This window comes from Podarcis raffonei, chromosome 5 (genome assembly GCF_027172205.1).
Source record: "Podarcis raffonei isolate rPodRaf1 chromosome 5, rPodRaf1.pri, whole genome shotgun sequence".
Taxonomy (NCBI): Eukaryota; Metazoa; Chordata; class Lepidosauria; order Squamata; family Lacertidae; genus Podarcis; species Podarcis raffonei.
Window position 1 is genome coordinate 60,444,411 of NC_070606.1, and position 17,344 is coordinate 60,461,754.

Here is a 17,344-nt window from a genome sequence, read left to right on the forward strand (position 1 = left end):
TTGGTTACTTTTCCGCTTTATTCGAGATACGCGAGGAAAAGGAGAAAAGTATTGGCTACGATGCCTGCCGTTCAAAGTGACAGGCTTGTAATAAGGCTGCGCAGTTTTCTATGGTGCGTGGGGTTTGTTTGTGGATGTTGGTTGGCTTGCTTTCAGTGATGACGTTGCCGTGGGAAGAATATGCCTGTACATTGGTGGATCAAACATGCAGTGTGAGGGTTGACTGGGAGCTGCGAATGGGCAACAGGGCGCCTGCGCGTTCCGGCGAAGACGAGGCCCACAAAAAAAGGTGTACGTTGAGAAGCCACCCTTGGGCCTACGAATTGGGCAATATACGCATGACGTAACGAAAACCCGCCCGAATGACCCTCGCCGGGTTGGCCCAGAGCTTGTGACGTGTTGGAAATTACTGAATGACACTTGAGGAGAGTATCGGGTCCCGTCCGGGAAAGCGCGGCGTGCCCTTCGGAAAGCGCAGCTGGTTGGCTGCCCGCCGCGGGAGGCGGAGCCCAGGCCGACTCGGTTCCGTTGCGTCAATCTTACCCGGGCTCTGCCATTGGCTGCCGCCCAGCCCGGTCGCCCTGGGGACGTGGCTGGAGCAAAGGGCCGACGAAGTCGTGGCGCTGGACAGCGAGCGCGGGGCGAAGGAAGCGGTAAGTCGGCTCCCCGGGGAAGCGGGAGGAAAAGAGCGCTGCCTGTGTGGAAGGGGAACCGCGGCACCGCCGGGCGGAGGAGCCTCCTCCGCGGCGAGAGGGGCGTCTCTTTCTCTCTCTCTGTGAAGCTGCTCTCAGCATGGGATGAAATGCGGACCATTAATTAACGGACCGATTTTGTGGCCCTTTCAGGGGGTAGAGGCGGGAAGGTGATCGGCGCTGGTCCCTGGTTTAACCACTCTGTCTCTTCCTTTCTTTTTCAGGGTCCAGGATCATCCCGCAACTTGGAGGAGCCGAAAGAGATGCTACTTCCTCCCGGGACCCGCACTGGAAGCTGACAGACTGCGGGGCGAGCACATGGCCAGGTGAGGCGATGGGATCGCGGGTTCCCCTCCGGATTACTCACACGGTCTCCTTTCCGGCTTTGCCGGCTTCCTCCTCCTCGTCGTCGTACCCCGTGGGCGTGGGTCGCTTCCCTGCTGCTAGGCAGGGCTGTGGCGACCTTGATGCCGCTGGAAGAGCAGGTGCGCTGTGGGAGCCTTAGGGGCTGGAGTTCGAGACCTCTGACCCACAAGCGCAGGGGGAGACCAACAAAGAAATGGAAGGATCCCACAAAGATCTCTTGATCTGAAAACCAGATATAGCCCAGCACTTATCTGGGTTCGAGATTGCTTGTTGATTGGCATGGCTTTGGGACAGGGGTTTTGCATTTAGAACAGCTTTGCTGCAGGGATTCTTCCTGAAAGCTTTGGTGTTGCCTTTTGATTTGTGCTCATGGCGCGATCTTCTTTTGCCGCTCAGAGATTGGGATACACACAGCATTATCTACCCTTCTCTTCTGCTCCCCTGCCCCTGGTTGACCCTAGTTACAGTGACGCTGTCAGCCTCTTCCCTTGTTCCCTCTGTGAGGTTGGTATGTCTTAAAAAGCTCTGCTGTTACAGCCAACCTGGCTAGCAGCCACTTAAGTTCAAAGATCACAGCTTGGTGCTAATCAGTGCAGGGTAGAAGGGCAGCCCGAACATGGTCTCTGCAGAGTATATGTGATTGTTTCCCAGCACTTTAACCCCATTATTATTCAAGTCCCAAATGAATGGTTGGGAAAGGGGAAGTGGGAACGAAGAACAGAGTAGCAGAGATTCACCTGCAAGTTAGGAAAGATTGAAAATGTACAATGTATGTCATGCGTGCCATGCCTCAAATCTGTGTTAATGATTATGGCTGCAATCCTGGGGAGTAAGCCCAATGAATATAGTAGGATGTACTTCTGAATGAACATGCATAGGTTTGCATTGTTGGTGATTAATTGCAAGCTATTGCTAGCTGACTCAATTGGCTTGTTTAGATGCAAGGTTGCCAATGCCATTAAAATGTCCTTTTAAGACTGTAGCACTCAGTACTCACATGGGCTGTGTACGTTGGAAGCTTTAGCACTTGGATTTCTAAGATCATTTTGTTGGCAAGTACCTGTGGCTGACTGATGAGGCTTTGCTAGATGTTTAACAACTGTTTAATTTGATTTCCCCCCTCTTCCAGGATCAGTTTTTCCTGCCTGTGTCCAGCATCTTGGCACTTCACAGTGCCTTCAGTGAGCCTTTGTCTCCGTCAGCGGCTGGGCCTGCTGGGCCTCTTACTTGCAGCCAGTATTTTGTTATTTGTGGGAATCACGAATCTATGGCATTGGAAGACTAGTTCTCGGGACTGGCAGTCTGAAAGGTGGGTGAATGTGATGGCAGTGGCATGAAGTATGCTGAGATAAGGCAAAAAGATGCTTTCAAAGGAGTCAGTCGACTTCCATTGCTTGCATTTCCAAGTTAGCTAAGCTTTAGCAAAGCATTCTAAATTAATTGCTTCTGAAATGGCTTGTTCATATAGGCAAAAAGGCCACTTTGAACCCTACAAAACGCATAGAGATATTAGTTAAGAATACAGCACAGTACTGCTCTGAGACAGCTAGGGCAGCCAACAGACTTCTGAAAAACAGTATGTTCTAAAGTAAGGTACAGCAGCACAAAATACCTTTTTTGCACATCTTTGTGAGATAAAGCCAGATATAATTATTTTTTTCTTGCTCTAAAATAGAGGAGAGCTGCAGGAAATGAAATGGGTTTAAGGAAGCAATTGTCCAGCAAGACAAATTAGTTTATGCATGAAATGAAACCAACCCTAAAGGAAAGTGCTACACTGTATGGTGTATATTAGGTGTCTTCCGGGTCAGAAAGTACTGTGTGCCCTTTAATCAAAGCTAAGATTATTCTGTACTTTGGGTGTTGTTGGACTCCCAGATCTCATCATGCCTAGCCAACATGACCAATAGCTGGGGATGATGGGAACTGAAGTTCATCAACATATGGAGAACCAAGGGTAGCTACCCCTGCTCTAGATGTTGTTGGACTACAAGGCTCATTGTTCCTGACCATTGACAATGGCCACTGTTACTAAGAGGAGCTGGAAGTCCCAACACCACCTGGGGGGGACACAGGTTTCTCACCCCTGCTATACATGCTACGCATAATGTAGAATCTGGTTTCCTGGGGAAACTATGAGGAAGGGGAGAGTTAGTGGCACCAAACAAGGTGGCAGTTTCTATGGCACACAAAGTCCTTCTATCCACCTCCTTTCTCCTCCGTTCTTCTACGATCTTGGTCTTAGATTGCAATATTGGGCATATATTTCTGCATTTTTTGTGTAACACAAATATAGCAGTAGAAAAGGAGATGCTTGATGGAAAAAGCTGCAGAGGAAATGGCAGGGCATATTTCACAGTTCCCATCCAATAGCAAAATGGGAGTGATGGGAAGAAGCCACATGGACTGAGTTCAGCTGGCATTTTCCCACCAACAAAGGCTGAAGCCCTTTTAAGCTGGAGGGGGAGGAGGAAGATGCTGTGCTAGTCCTGCTGGGCAGTGCTTTCACAGGGCTGCTGTTGGCTTTCTTCATTTAGTGAAATGTTGGGAACGAAGGACTGTCAGCGTGTCAACATAAGAACCCAAGGTTTAACTGCTGGGAAGTCCCAAATTTTGCCCTTAAATGATTCCCAACCCACGCATATAATGCTCTTCAGTATGTTTACACAGGGACTGGCAATTCTGCTGCCAGTTGGTGTTCTGCAATTGGAAAGTGTGAGGTATCTGGCACAGAAGCAGTTGCTTGAACTGCTTTGCCCACCTTCTTTTACACAGTCCCTGTTTGGGTTTTCAGGCTTCACATGTAAGCAAACATGTGAGGAGAAGCTGGAGAACTGTGCTGCCAAACCCTCTCCACAGCATCATCTGTACAAAGTTCAGAGCTTTCTCTCTCTCTTTCTTTCTCTCTCTGTGTGTGAAGTCCTGATTTAGCAGACTTCTAAATCGCACAAGGAACTGCCATGAGGAGAAGAGGCTTCCCACTTCAGACACCTCACTTTTCCCTATACCCACTCCTCTTAAGATGAGTAAAATTTCAAAATGACTAGATGTGTGACTTGAAGTATTAACACCAGTCTGCTGTTCCTAAAGAAAGGAAGTTGTCAATAAATATAACACCAGAGAGATAGGAAAGCATAAAAGACAACAATCAACTCATAAAGAAAACAAAAGGTAAAAACAACAACAACAAAACTTCTTAACATTACTAACTGGTTCTTCATTGGTGTTAAATATGTTTGGCAGATTACTAAGAATTAAAGATTACTAAACTAGGAAGTAACTATTTACATTTCTGTCCGTAAGATGACAAAGAACAGTTATTTAAGTCAAGAATGAAAGCTGACGATTTTCCATAGGCAATACTGCCTGTCCCCCAGATGTATCTTAAGAAATGAGGGGATAGTTTTAAGATTCTAAGTTAGGATCCCCCCCCCCATCTGAACCAGACTTCTCATGGTCTGCTGGAAAATGACAGTACTTCCTCTGAAGCCAGAATTTTATTTGATATGCTAAAGAGGGTCTCTCCAGCTGGGGTTCTTTATAAGATTAACAAGTCTAGACTTGTTGATGTTATCACTTTAAAATGGGCCATTAAGATAAAGGTAGGGTAAATGTTTTGGCAAAAGCCAGCCATTTGCATTTGACAACCACCTTAAACAAGTCATTTTCAGACCAAAGGAGAGATTGGTAATTACTTTTAAATTCACATTTCCTCTAAACTATACATTCACATTGTATACATTCTCTCAGCTTCCCTTATGGCAGGTAGCAACTATTTTAAAAGGGCATTTCTGCTGCAGCTTTTGTTTGCAGAATATCCAGTAACATCCATCATTTATTTGCATAACATCCTGCAGTAATTATATTTATTAATTATGGAATGTATATCCTGCTTTTCTTTCATTGTGGAACTCAAGGTGGCATATATAGGATTCCCAGATGAGCCCATCCTGATGATGATGATGATGATGATGATGATGATAATAATAATAATAATAATAATAATAATAATAATAATGCTGCCCTGCTCATCTGGCTGGGTTGCCCCAGCCATTCATCAGATGCACACCAGCTTACCTTCAGCAGGTTCATTGCTGGACCTGGGACCAATGCTTGTGCCTCTTCCTTCAAGAGCAGAGCTGATCCTACAAGATGCATTTAGCTGCATGGCTTTTATTTTTTCGATGTGATGTGGACTGAACAGAATTTTCTTGTTGGGACAGACTACCAATTACTGTACTCAAATAATGTGACATTCAATGGCTCCTCTGGAACTCAGACTCTGATCAACTTCTTGTCCCACCTGACACAGTTTAGAGGGCCTGGCACTGCCTCAGCCATGGTAGTCCTACCACATGGCAGGCCTTGGGTCTTCCTGCTTCTCCTCTTCCTTTGCCCTTTCCTCCTTCCATGAATGCTGATTAACAGATGTAAACAAAGACTGATATAGTGGCTTATGCCTCAACTTTTGTGACCTGACCTTCTGTCTGTGATAGGTCTGGCTTCTCCTCCCTCTTGGATTAGATGCAATTGTATTTGTGCATCTCTTGGCTCCTGTGTCCATGGGGAAATCCAACTGGAATACTTGGGGTGGTACGTGGCATTTGTGAGAGCTGCTGCTCTAGCTGAGTGCCCAGGGAATCCATGCCCTCTTCTGCAAAAGTCAGGATGTTGGAACATTTGGCCCTATGGCAGTTGGCCGTGGGATGGCCTTCTTCAAACCCTTGCTTTGTTCCACCACTGTTGCTGCTGGGTGAGGGAAGCAGCAGAGGCTGTGCTGACTGAGCCAGAATTTCCTTCAGCACAAGAAAGGGGAGCAGGATCAATAAGAACTGTGGTGGCATGAATTCTCTGTCTAATGGATGTGCAAACCCCACTAATTTGGTTAGCTTTCTTCTTAATGGCTGGACATGCTGTGGTCTCTCAGTCCTTTTTTCTGATTGCACCGATGAAATGGCACAAAGTGGGTGGGTTGGGATGTCTGCTTCAGTTCTCTGGTTCTTGGGGAGCTGAAGCCAGTGCCTAGGGGGATTCCAATAACTTTCATCTGGTTTCTAGAAGGGGTAATGAGACCCTCCGCAGGGACTGGATGCACATGCTGGGTCAGCATCGCTTGAAGCATTTATGGAGAAGTGATATAGGCATTTTGTGTTCCTGTAATTCCTATTATTGCTGTTGTGCAATAATAGATAGCCTCTGAAAGAGCAGAGCAGGCATTCTATGGAATGCTGGATCTGCCTTTTTCTTTTTCTTTTAGGGGTGTGAAGACTGTTTGGTCTGGTCTCTGTCTCTTAACTCCAAATCTTCCTCATTCCCCTTGCAGGTACCTGGAACGGTTTCATACCTTGGAGGCAACGGACACAAATAACCCATCTCTGAATTACGGGGTGGTTATTGATTGCGGGAGCAGCGGGTCCCGGGTCTTTGTATACTTTTGGCCACCACACAATGGGAATCCGCACGACCTGCTGGACATCCGGCAGATGCGAGACCGTAACGGCCAGCCTGTTGTCAAGAAGATCAAGCCAGGTTTGGATATTTCCAAATGCCGTTTTTGTTGGTGGCTGTGAACTCACAAGCAGCAAGCACCTGGAGGTGGGCAGAGTTGTTCTGTAGAGATGGCAGCTGAGGGAATATTCCCTTTTCATTGTACAGGGATCTCTACTCTGGAAGCCACTCCAGACAAAGCTAGTGACTACATCAGGCCGCTGCTCAGCTTTGCTGCTGCCTATGTGCCCAGTACCAAACACAAGGAGACTCCCCTCTACATTTTGTGTACTGCAGGAATGAGGCTGCTGCCTGACTGGTGAGTGAGCTATATTTTTCCAAGACCTGAGCAGGGTAGGCTTGGGACTGGGGAGCAGGAAGTGCCGGGCCTCTTGGAGCTACAGGTGGACTTGCATCCTGAAGTGGAAAGGGAGAGGGTGTGGGGTGTATCTTCACTGTAGCAGTCAAATACAACATTTCCTGTTTCCTAGAGTGGACACACAGGGGAATGTTGCTCCAAACAGGGAGGACTTCTTGTCATACCTGCTCTGGAGCATCCTCCCTGTGTGTGACCAGGTGGATGGGTGTGACCTTAGCAGACCCTATAAAAGGGCCAGTCACACAGCCATCGTCCTCTTTTGCTGCTCTTTTGCGACTCCTCTGCTGGCTCTTAGCCAGCAGCACATGGCTCATCCTTACAGAGGATGGAAGCCACAAGGTAGAAAGTCTGAGGCCTAGCTCAGACTTCTTTTCTCTACAACTATAACTGTGACTACAAAATAAAGCCTGCCTTCAGGACAATACTGTGAACTGAATGTAAGTAAACTTTATCATTACTTTTAAAAGAAGACTGTCATGTCATTATTGTTTTTAAGAGGGAACTAAAGGGGAAATTTACCAGGAACAATCCAATCTGGACAAGCCAGACTGGATCGCTCAATTCAAATGATTCTAACAAATCCATCAACTAGCTTTCAGCAATGTGCAAGGGAATGTGCTCTGCTACTAGTAATAATAATAATAATAATAATAATAATAATAATAATAATAATAATAATTTATTTCTACCCGCTTATCTGGCTGGGTTTCCCCACCCACTCTGGGTGGCTTTCAACAGAACATTGTTGTTGTTTAGTCATTTAGTCGTGTCCGACTCTTCGTGACCCCATGGACCAGAGCACGCCAGGCACTTCTGTCTTCCACTGCCTCCCGCAGTTTGGTCAAACATTAAACAGAACATTAAAAACAGAATAAAACTTCAAACATTACAAACTTCCCTAAACAGGGCTGCCTTCAGATGTCAAGGTGTTCTACAGGGTGGGCACCACTTCCTGGTTCCCTGTAACCTCACTTCTTGCAGTGAGGGAACTGCCAGAAGACCCTCGGCGCTGGACCTCAGTGTCCGGGCTGAACGATGGGGGTGGAGACTAGCTCACTAACGTGAATGAGGAAGGATAATATTTAATCAATATATCCTCTCCTACTATCCACAACGTTCCCACACAGGGTTCCCTAACTTGATAGTGAGCAATGGGTCATCTCCACATCAAGTGGAGCTAAAAATTAAGTCCTGCTTATGAAGTTGTGTGAGTGTTTGCAGATTCATGGCTAGAAAGAGACCAAGTGAGAAGGGTGACTTGCACAGGGGGACAAAAGGACGGGTTTTTGAAATGAGGTAGAGTCTGCTGTTTAGACATCTAAGCCATTCAGCAAAGGAGCAGTGGAGAGGGGGGCTCATTATATTTCAGTACAAAGAAATGGGAGCTGCTCAGTTTGTCTGCTTGTGGATCTTCGCAGGCAGCAGACGGCCATCCTGGCGGACCTGGTGAGGGATGTGCCCTTGGAATTTGATTTCCTCTTCTCAGAATCTCAGGCAGAAGTGATCTCTGGGAAGCAAGAAGGTAGGTGTTGGGCCAGAAAGGCTCGCTTATTCCATCTTAGGGAGTTTGGCAAAGGGTGAAGGGAGAGGGGGGGAAGGTAGGTAGTGAGGCAGCACTGCACAGGATCTGGGGGCTTAGCTAGCTGTTACACCAGCTTAACTTGCTGTTGGCAGTGCCTGTCCCTTGGGGTTGTTCCCTCCCCTCAAACTTCACAGGGTGCTACTCATGCATCATACAAAGTCCTGTACCTTCAAAGAACCCAACACTGCTCTTGATTCTCTTTTTTTCCCCACCCCCAATTTCCCAGGAGTCTATTCTTGGATAGGCATCAACTTTGTATTGGGAAGATTTGACCACGAAGAAGGTGAGACTGCGGGAAAGGGACAGTGGAGTTGAATGGGTAGGTAGAAGTTTTCTCTTTTGGCTCAGTTCCCTCTTGAGGGAGGGAATCCCCAGCAGTTTGCTCGATTCCCAGCAGGAATGGAGATTGGCTTTCCCGCATGACCTGACCTAAGGCCCCTTCCCATTCTGCAGTTTAGCAGGAGTGAAGGTGAGCAAGAGAGACTAGAGCTGACCCCCACTTCTTCCCGAACTTCTGCCCCCCAAACCCTAGACATTTCTAGTGTTCAGCCCAAGGGGTATGGGGATGTGCCATCTTCCACCTCCATTTTCCATTGCTTTGGAAACACTCTCTTTCTCTTTCTCTCCCTCCCTCTGGGATTGTAGAGGAAGATGCAGTGATTTCTGTGACCCTGGCTGGCCAGGAAGAAACCCTGGTGCGAAAGAGGACCGTTGGGATCCTGGACATGGGAGGTGCCTCTCTGCAAATCGCCTATGAGGTGCCGACTTCCACGTCCTTCTCTTCCCCGCAGGAGGTGTGTAGCTTGGGAAGGAAATATGTGCTATGGTCCAGGTTGGGCCCTGTTTCTTACTCCCGCTCTCCCTCCCCTCTGCTACTGACAGGAGGAAGCTGCCAAGAGCCTGCTTGCTGATTTCAACCTTGGCTGTGACATGCAACACACGAAGCACGTGTACCGAGTCTACGTCAGCACCTTCCTGGGCTTTGGGGGCAACTACGCCCGGCAGCGCTATGAAGAGCTGCTGCTGAATCAGACCACCACCCGCAACAGGTGATGTCCTCATGCTGCCAGGTTTCAAAAGGTCTGGCTAAAGGCAGCTCTGGATTCCACTGCCCCCAGAAGTTCAAGGAGTGGCAGCCTGGGAGAGGGTGTGTGTTTATTTGTAGGAGGCAGGCTCCCTGAGTGATGAGATCAATGGGAGAAGTTTTTGATGGTCCGCATGCATACCTTTAGCCTGTTTCGGGGTGGCACAGAAGAACTCACCGATCATAACTTGCCGCTGGGGATGTCTGTGTTTTCCCAGCCCTGAAGCTTAGGCTCTCGTTGCAGGTTGCAGGGTGAGCAGCTCGGCGCAAATGCTGGGGTGCCCGTCTTGGACCCCTGCCTGCCTGTGGGACTGGAGGATGTTGTGCAGCATGGCGGCCAGACCCTGCACATCAAGGGCCAGGGGGACTGGCAGTCGTGCGCGAAGCAAGTGCACCTCCTGCTGGCGGGAGACAACAGAACCACGGTGTCTCTGCGCAACACCTATCAGGCACCAATTGACTTTGTTAACAGCGAATTCTATGGGTTCTCTGAATTCTACTACTGCACCGAAGATGTGCTGCGCCTGGGAGGACTGTACCACATGCCCACATTCACACGTGCTGCCCAGGTGACTCTAGAATATGTGATCACTTTGCCAGGATAGGGGGTGTTGTTTCTGTGCCCACTCATGTCTTTTGCCTCCTTCCAGGATTATTGCAGCCTGAGCTGGTCCTTACTGACCCAGAGGTTCCGAGACCATCTATACTCAGCACATGCAGATCTGCACCGTGTCAAGTAAGAATCCATTCTTCCCTTTCACAGAGAATGTGCTTGGTCCTTAACTCTTCTTCCATGGACGGTGAAGGGGTGGGGGTAAGATTGCCCCCCAGCAGTCTTCTCAACTGATGAGCCTCAGCCCAGCGTATTTGTGATGGAGTCTCTATGCTCTGCTTGCAGGTACCAGTGTTTCAAATCAGCATGGATGCACCAGGTCCTACACGAAGGCTTTCATTTCCCCAAGGATTATTCTGGTCTGCGCACAGCCCAGTTGGTGTATGATCGTGAGGTACAATGGACACTGGGAGCCATTCTCTATAAAACTCGCTTCCTGCCACTCAGGTAACCTAAATTGCTGCCCACTGCATGTTTTCTCATCTTAAGAGTGGTAGAGTTCTTTTGGTGACTTCAGAATCAGTCTTTCAAACAAGGTCTTCAGTAAAGAACTGGACCGTGGCGCTTGACTAGGAGTAAAATGCCAGTTTTCTAGCCCTAATTAGAGTGTTCAGTCGTGTTAATATGTGAACTTTGGGAGTAAGCCTCACAGAGTTCAACATGAGGAGGCCTTACTCTCAAAAGCATGCATAGGATTGAGCTTGAAACATGGAAGAGTTCAGTACTCTGTGTTTAAAGTCCGAAGTTTCATTTTTTAAACTTGAGAAAGCAAGTGATCTGCCAGCGGTGCTTTTCCGAAAAAACAGAAAAGGAGAAAGCAGAGGCATGCCGAGACCTGGTATGTTTTTAAGAGGTACCTAAAGGAGAGACATCAAATGCACTCTCAATGAAGCACAGAGCCTGCGTGAAAAGGAAGTTGATCCTTTATCAGTAGGCAACATGGTGTCTTAAATGTTAAAAAACTAAACCTATGTTTTTGACACCTCTCATCTATTTACAAATGGTCTGTAGGGCATAGGCCTGAGAAAAGCCAGGTATTTGGGAATCATACTTACTGCAGTACCTGGAATGCCTCTTTGTCTGCTAGTTGTAAGAGATTCAAGCTTAGCGCAGCTTCACATTTCAACTTCAGACTGATTTTTCTTTGTTTTTCAGGGATCTCCGCCAGGAGAGCATCCACCAACCTCGCAGCCCTTGGCTCCGTCTCTCCTTTGTTTATAACCACTACCTTTTCTTTGTGTGCATTCTTGTGGTGATGCTTGCAATTGGACTCTACCTCTTCCGTCTGCGCCGCATCCACCAGAAGCAGTTGCACGTGGCACAGCTGGACCTGCTGTGGCTGGCAGAAGTGGTGCCGCTGCCAGCACAGGAGGCAGCCTCCTGACAAAAGAACTACCTCTCAGTGAACTCTCTCCATGTCTGCCCTATTGGCATTGGCTTTTAATGGGCCAGAAGCTGTGATTCTCTTGCGGGCTAGTCCAGAATTCTGCAGGACTCCAGCCCAACCCCAGGGCCTAAACAGTGTCTGCTCAGACTTGCCCCCTAACCCAAGCCACTCAACCCTAATGGACTCTAGATTTTCCTCCGTGGCTGAAATCCCCAGTCACTGGAGGAGAATCACGCTGCAGGTGCTGTGAGGCAAGGGAAGCTGATCTCTGTTACCCTTGACAGTGGGTAAAAGGCAGCATAGCTGAAAGTGACCAAAGAAACTTGATTTACTCAGGAAGGGGGGAGAAGGACATTGTGTGGCCAAGAACTGGACAGCTCTCCCGTAAAAGGAAAGAAAGTGGTTCTTTCTGGTGCTTTACTATAAGCACGCCTCCCCCCCCCCCCGCCCCGCTACTTCTGTTGATGTCTGTGATAGGACCAAAAAAGGAGTCGTGCAAACAGGATTCCTTGAGGGTAAGAAATAACCTTTTAAAAAAACCAAGGCAGATAATTTGCTGCCTTCCTTCACACTCCTCCCCACAAATACATTTTGCACACACTCCTTTCAAATCCCACATTTATCCATCATTCAGTGTGTCTCAGTGCTGTTGTCCTGGCACTGGGGCTTCCAGCAGTTCCAAGTTTCACAGAAGACCACCTTGAACTGTGGAACGCTGTCCCTGGTACTTGTTTTAACAACACCTAGCCCATAAACTCAATCAACTATGGGCTAAGTTAAATTATGAATTTGTTTTCATACTTGAACTCCAGTTACTGTAGCAATAAATTATGCTGAACTGTGTAAGCAGAGTTTCTTGATGCTAGTTGTGCTGGAAGCTTGTTGGTTGGTGTAGATTACTACTAGCTGTAAAAACCATAATTTCTCACCTGTGCTCAAGAATGAGAACCAATCTACAATTGTAGGCCTAAGGAAAATAACTTGCTTTATTGCTGTATGGTCCTGAACACAATAGGGTTACTATCATAAATCCTAGTCTGGAAATTTGCAGTGGCTTAGTTGCTTACACCACCCGGATAGTTTACTGAAGTGCTCCTTGTCAGGAAACACACACCAATTTTGATTTTAGCCCAATACCAATTAGATGCTATGGATGGAGGCTGGAGTATTACCCTGGCTGAATTTCAAGCACTTCTGGGCCCCATTTCAGATCTCTTTAACAGAAGACAAAGAAAGCTCACATACTAAAAAAATTTATTTTCACGATACCAGTTTACATTCAATAAATACAAATACACAACATTATAAATAATAGTGGAAGGGGAATTCTAGGCAAATGCATCCTAGTGCAGCAGCTTCACCTCTAATGGACAAAGATAGGGAGAGAACAGATTGATTGGGTGAGCATCGCCATGTAAAAGTAAGGAAGGTGTCTTGTCTCTTGCCCAAGAGTGTGTTCCAGAGCTCCATCAGCAATTATTCAAACTTGGCGTTTGTTACAGGACTTTCAAAATGCAAACATTTCCCCTAACTGCCACGAGAGGGACATTTAGTTACAACATCAAACCCAAGAGCAGATGCCACCAAGATGCATCAATTAAAACAGGTGGGAGATGGTTAAACAAGTGAAATGGTCCCTTCATATGTTTGGGTCTTGGCCCTACTGCTGTGGGGAAATTTAGAGTGCAAACAAAAGATCCGTTGAGTTAGTACTGGAAAGGACAAGGGGTGGAGCTGTTATCTAGCATCAGAAGGAAGCCTAGGAAAAAGAGAAAAAGATTTCTTAGTATTGACCTTACCCCAGCAGGATAGAAGATATCTGGGAACAATCAACCTGTTGCCCTTTCAGTGAGATTTACCATAGCTACCTTTTGCATACAATGAGAAAGTGACCTGTCCTATAGAACCACAGAGTGGCAACCCTATTGGAGACAGATTACAGGTACCTTTCTGGTTCTATTGGTTAAGCCAGGGATGGGACCTGTGATTCTCATGTGGCTGGACTATGATCCCTGACTGGCTATATTGGATTGGGCTAATAGGAGTCAGAATCCAATAACATCTAGAGAACCATAAGTTCCCCATCCCTGGGCTATGCCATTGACAGGTGAGTCAGGCAAGGAACCAAGGAAGGGAATCTTTGTAAACTGGAAGCAAATAGATTCCTTTTTCTTACAAGCTATTAATGAGTTGCATCTAATGTATTTGTGTGTTAGTAAGGTAGGTTAGGCAGCGCTGGATAGAGCAAGTACCTGTTGAATTGGTTGATAGTGGTCCAGTTCACTCCCACAGGAAGCGCACATACCAGATGGTCTCATTCTTCAGCTGGGGTCCAAACAGCGGGTTGGCCTGGGCCAGGAGTGCTATAAGCCAGCTGCAAGGGAAAGATAGGAAGGAGACATATAAACTGGATCACAACTCCTTTTGCACTAGTGCTGAAATACAAAAAGTCATATTTTGCAAGTAACTGCTAGGTCATTCTTGCAAGTAACAGTTATTCTTATACAGAGGACAGTATCCCTGTAGGAGGGATATATAATATAGGGAGCAAAGTCTTCTAGTTCTTTAAATGTACTACAAGAAGATCTGCCCTGGTGCATTATGCCTGAGAGTGTCTAGCTTAGCATAACAGCTGAGCCAGACAGGATGTTAGGGCAGCTAGAACAGTCTAGTGCTTTGGTGTATGATCAGAGATGGTCTAAGGCTTGTTTTGGGATGCAAAATCCACTCCTTGTTCATATATGGGGTCCTGGGAGCTTCATGCATGAATGATGCCAAGACATATTGGAAGAGACAGTGTACCATGATCCAAGATTACCCAAAAGCTTATTTTATGAAAGAGAGGCAGGCTGTTTATGCACCTATGTGTAGAATAAGGACCTGGCAACCATGAAGAAACCTGAGCATCTCCAAGGTGGTGCATACAGGAGAGCTGCTGCTATTTGGGATTCCTTCCTAGATTCCCAGTATTCAGGAAGCAGCCAGTTAGATAAAGTTATGAGGGTGGTTGGTTTCCTGCTGGGTACAAGCCAGCCCTACACCCACAACCCATTTCCCCTACGCAATACTCACAAGAGATAGCAGGAAATGGCTGTGGTCACCAACATGGTAATAATCACTCTGTGAAGTGAAAAAATGAAAAAGAAAAAAGATTGAGTAAAGCTGCAACCCTAACCCTACTTACCTGGGAGTAAACCCCACTGAATATATTAGGAATTACTTCTGAGTAGACATGGATAGCATTGTGCTGTTACTGAAACAGTCAAGGGGGTCACACAGGAGAAAGGATTCCCAGATCAGGCACTCCTCAACGCTCTTCCTCCCTGCTCCCACACCCCGGCTCCTATATACCATGTTCATAAGAGAAAAATACCCTAGCCCAGCCCTTTGGCTGCTATACTAGTTTGCCATTTGCAGGGTCGCTGGTGTTTCCAACGCGAGGTAGCACTCATAAATGTGATTCCCCCCCACTTGGCAGTCTGAAGCGATGCGGAGTCCCGTTCACAGCATCCGTGGATCGGGCCTCCAAGGCCAAAGGCGGCTGCGGAGAAGGAAAGCCTGCGAGTGTCGCACTTGCGGGGGAAGCGGGTGCTGGTCCCTGCTAAAGGCTTTGTCTGTGTGTGTGTGTGTGTGTGTGTGTGTGTGTCATGTCATGTCATCTCCCAATATATCAATATCTCTATATAGTGATCTTTTTAGATATATAGGTCATTCTCACATTATCAATCAATCATCTATCTAGATATAGATATTCTCAAAGCCTTTAGCAGGGACCACCATCACCCTTCCCTCGCAATTATAGATCACAATGTATATATTGATCTATTTGGCGATGGCGATGACCGGGAGACCTGGCGTTGGATCGGGCGGGCGGAGGCTGCGCGGGCGGGGAGCCTCACCCGCGGTTGGGCCCCTTGGGCACGAGCCACGGCCCGGCGATTCCCACGAGCCCCCAGAAGACCGAGAAGAGGATGATCGGCAGCGCGAAGCTGTGCGCCGTCATAGCGAGGCAGGTTGGGAGCGACCGACGGGATGAAGGACAAGAAGCCGCCGCCGCCGAGACCGCAAGAAGAGTGAGTCTCCGCCTCTCCGCCGGTCGCTTCCTTCGCTTCTGGCCCGGTCCGCAACCAATCAGAACTCCGTGCGCCCTCCCGGTGTTTCCCCCCCTTCGCCACCCCGTATTTTGGAGCCTCGGTTCCGAATGGAGCTGTTTCGTACCGCCCCCTGCTGCCTCGGAGGGTGTATTGCGAGGAGCGGAGAAGACAGGTCGAATCTTACTCGAGTCGTTGCAGGCAAGGGCATCGTATAGGCGTCCGCAGGGGTTGGGGTAGTTGCTCCCTTTAATGAGCCATGATCACCAGATTTACAGGTTTCTACTCTCCCCCTCCCCCTCCCCCCGCTCTACAGAAAGGTTATAGAAGTTGTAGACCCAGATATGAGCAAAAATGTGCAGGCACCAATCTCCACCTTTATTTTGTGAGAAGACTTACCCCTCCAACCTTTCAGGGTTTCTATCCATTTTAGGCCATTTCTATAACACTTAAAATATACAAAAAATTCCTCTAAGTGGCGTACAGAAAACAAGCTGATCAGAAAATTTTACGAATATGATGTTATGTATAAAAATGTTGCATTACTGCAACATAACTAATACATAGAAACCAGTATCAGTTCCTTCTCCTTCTGACACCCATCCCCTCTCAGTATCCGGGCTCTCACTAAGCGCATTCATTGGTTTCTAGCTAATGAATGAAGCAATGGATGACATTAAGGAAACTAGATCTAGCCAATTTAATACTTGACTGAAACACCTGTGTCTCCGCTCTTGGGTTTGGTTTAAAGCCTTTTATGCCGGTCTTCACTGCTGGTGAAGTGAATGCTACCCCACTGAAAACAATTCAGGTATCCAATACTGGCAAGTAATGTATAAAAGAAAAATGTAGCAGCAAAGACAGTAAGTAGTCCATCATCTTTCAAAGTCACATTTCATAGCAACCCCCCCCCCATCTGCAAACACTTTAAAAGATACTCTGCTGCCAACCTGCCATAATTATACCAATATTGAAGCAGGCTGGGCTGGGGCTGATTTCATGTTAGGCTCATTTTGCCGAGAGGCAGCGGTAGGGAACTGCAGTAGTGTAGTACAACTTTGAATTGTAGGGTACATGATAGGGCTTTTTAGGGAAATGAAGCAAAGTGGGAGACTGTGAAGTTGAGTGTAGCAGCACTGCCCAGGAAAGAATTAAGGGCTTCAGCAATGAGTGAAAAGCCATCTACCCATTGTAGCAGGTCAACCCACTGAGAAGGAAAGGGATAAATGTGTAATACAAGTTTCTCAGGGGTCTACCCAAGTCTAGGAAGTCACCTGATCCACCAGAATTGTTAGATATGTTCTCTGCTGCTAGTTATGTTTATTTAGTCATTTGCAGCATTTACTCTCCCCCTACCCTCCCCAGAAAAAATCCTTTGTGGATATTGATGTTAATGAAACGTGTTCCAAATCAACCCACTCATGTGCCTGCTTGAAAGCTGCACAGGCATCTGGTTGGCCACTGAGAACAAGATGATGGACTTGATGGGGCATTTGGTTTGCTGCAGCAGAGTTTCTTATGAAGGTACATTGAATAGGGACATTGTAAGAACAGTCAGTTTTAAAATACTGAGATACTGAGAAATATTGAGAAACTTTTTTTATTAAATAAGGAAAGGACTGTGGGTCTTCTGCATGGTTAAATTACAGTGCACATTTCAATA

General features: G+C 47.1%; 2 protein-coding genes across 3 annotated transcripts; one reads left to right on the top strand and one right to left on the bottom strand.

The window, feature by feature from the left end:
* Nucleotides 1-119: 119 nt before the first annotated feature.
* On the top strand, nt 120-12,436 carry ENTPD7 (ectonucleoside triphosphate diphosphohydrolase 7). Of its 2 annotated transcripts, XM_053389545.1 has the most exons (13): nt 120-653; nt 917-1,018; nt 2,188-2,367; nt 6,382-6,587; nt 6,714-6,864; nt 8,343-8,446; nt 8,733-8,789; nt 9,152-9,300; nt 9,389-9,555; nt 9,835-10,159; nt 10,241-10,326; nt 10,489-10,650; nt 11,359-12,436. In XM_053389545.1, exons 2-13 carry the CDS (start codon nt 1,011-1,013, stop codon nt 11,585-11,587), a joined length of 1,824 nt encoding a protein of 607 aa, XP_053245520.1. In that variant the 5' UTR covers nt 120-653; nt 917-1,010; the 3' UTR covers nt 11,588-12,436. The 2 variants fall into 2 exon arrangements, with proteins under 2 accessions (XP_053245520.1, XP_053245521.1); XM_053389546.1 differs by lacking the exons at nt 120-653; nt 917-1,018 and adding an exon at nt 3,979-4,229 and having other exon boundaries at nt 2,278-2,367.
* Nucleotides 12,437-12,832: 396 nt separating this feature from the next.
* On the bottom strand, nt 12,833-15,754 carry LOC128414370 (V-type proton ATPase subunit e 2). Its single transcript, XM_053389555.1, has 4 exons — nt 15,490-15,754; nt 14,663-14,710; nt 13,843-13,964; nt 12,833-13,349 (listed from the first exon to the last, which is right to left on the bottom strand). The coding sequence occupies exons 1-3, from the start codon at nt 15,591-15,593 to the stop codon at nt 13,871-13,873; spliced, it is 246 nt and encodes an 81-aa protein (XP_053245530.1). The 5' UTR covers nt 15,594-15,754; the 3' UTR covers nt 12,833-13,349; nt 13,843-13,870.
* Between the last annotated feature and the right edge of the window lie 1,590 nt (nt 15,755-17,344).

What these genes read in the sequence shown, in the direction of transcription:
- ENTPD7 (XM_053389545.1), top strand. An exon ending in GATCTCTGGGAAGCAAGAAG is followed by an intron (nt 8,447 to 8,732) that starts GTAGGTGTTGGG and finishes CCAATTTCCCAG; the next exon opens with GAGTCTATTCTTGGATAGGC. An exon ending in AAGATTTGACCACGAAGAAG is followed by an intron (nt 8,790 to 9,151) that starts GTGAGACTGCGG and finishes CTGGGATTGTAG; the next exon opens with AGGAAGATGCAGTGATTTCT.
- LOC128414370 (XM_053389555.1), bottom strand. Translation starts at nt 15,593, where the DNA reads ATGACGGCGCACAGCTTCGCGCTGCCGATCATCCTCTTCTCGGTCTTC. An exon ending in CCCAAGGGGCCCAACCGCGG is followed by an intron (nt 14,711 to 15,489) that starts GTGAGGCTCCCC and finishes TTCACTTCACAG; the next exon opens with AGTGATTATTACCATGTTGG. An exon ending in GCCATTTCCTGCTATCTCTT is followed by an intron (nt 13,965 to 14,662) that starts GTGAGTATTGCG and finishes TTTCCCTTGCAG; the next exon opens with CTGGCTTATAGCACTCCTGG.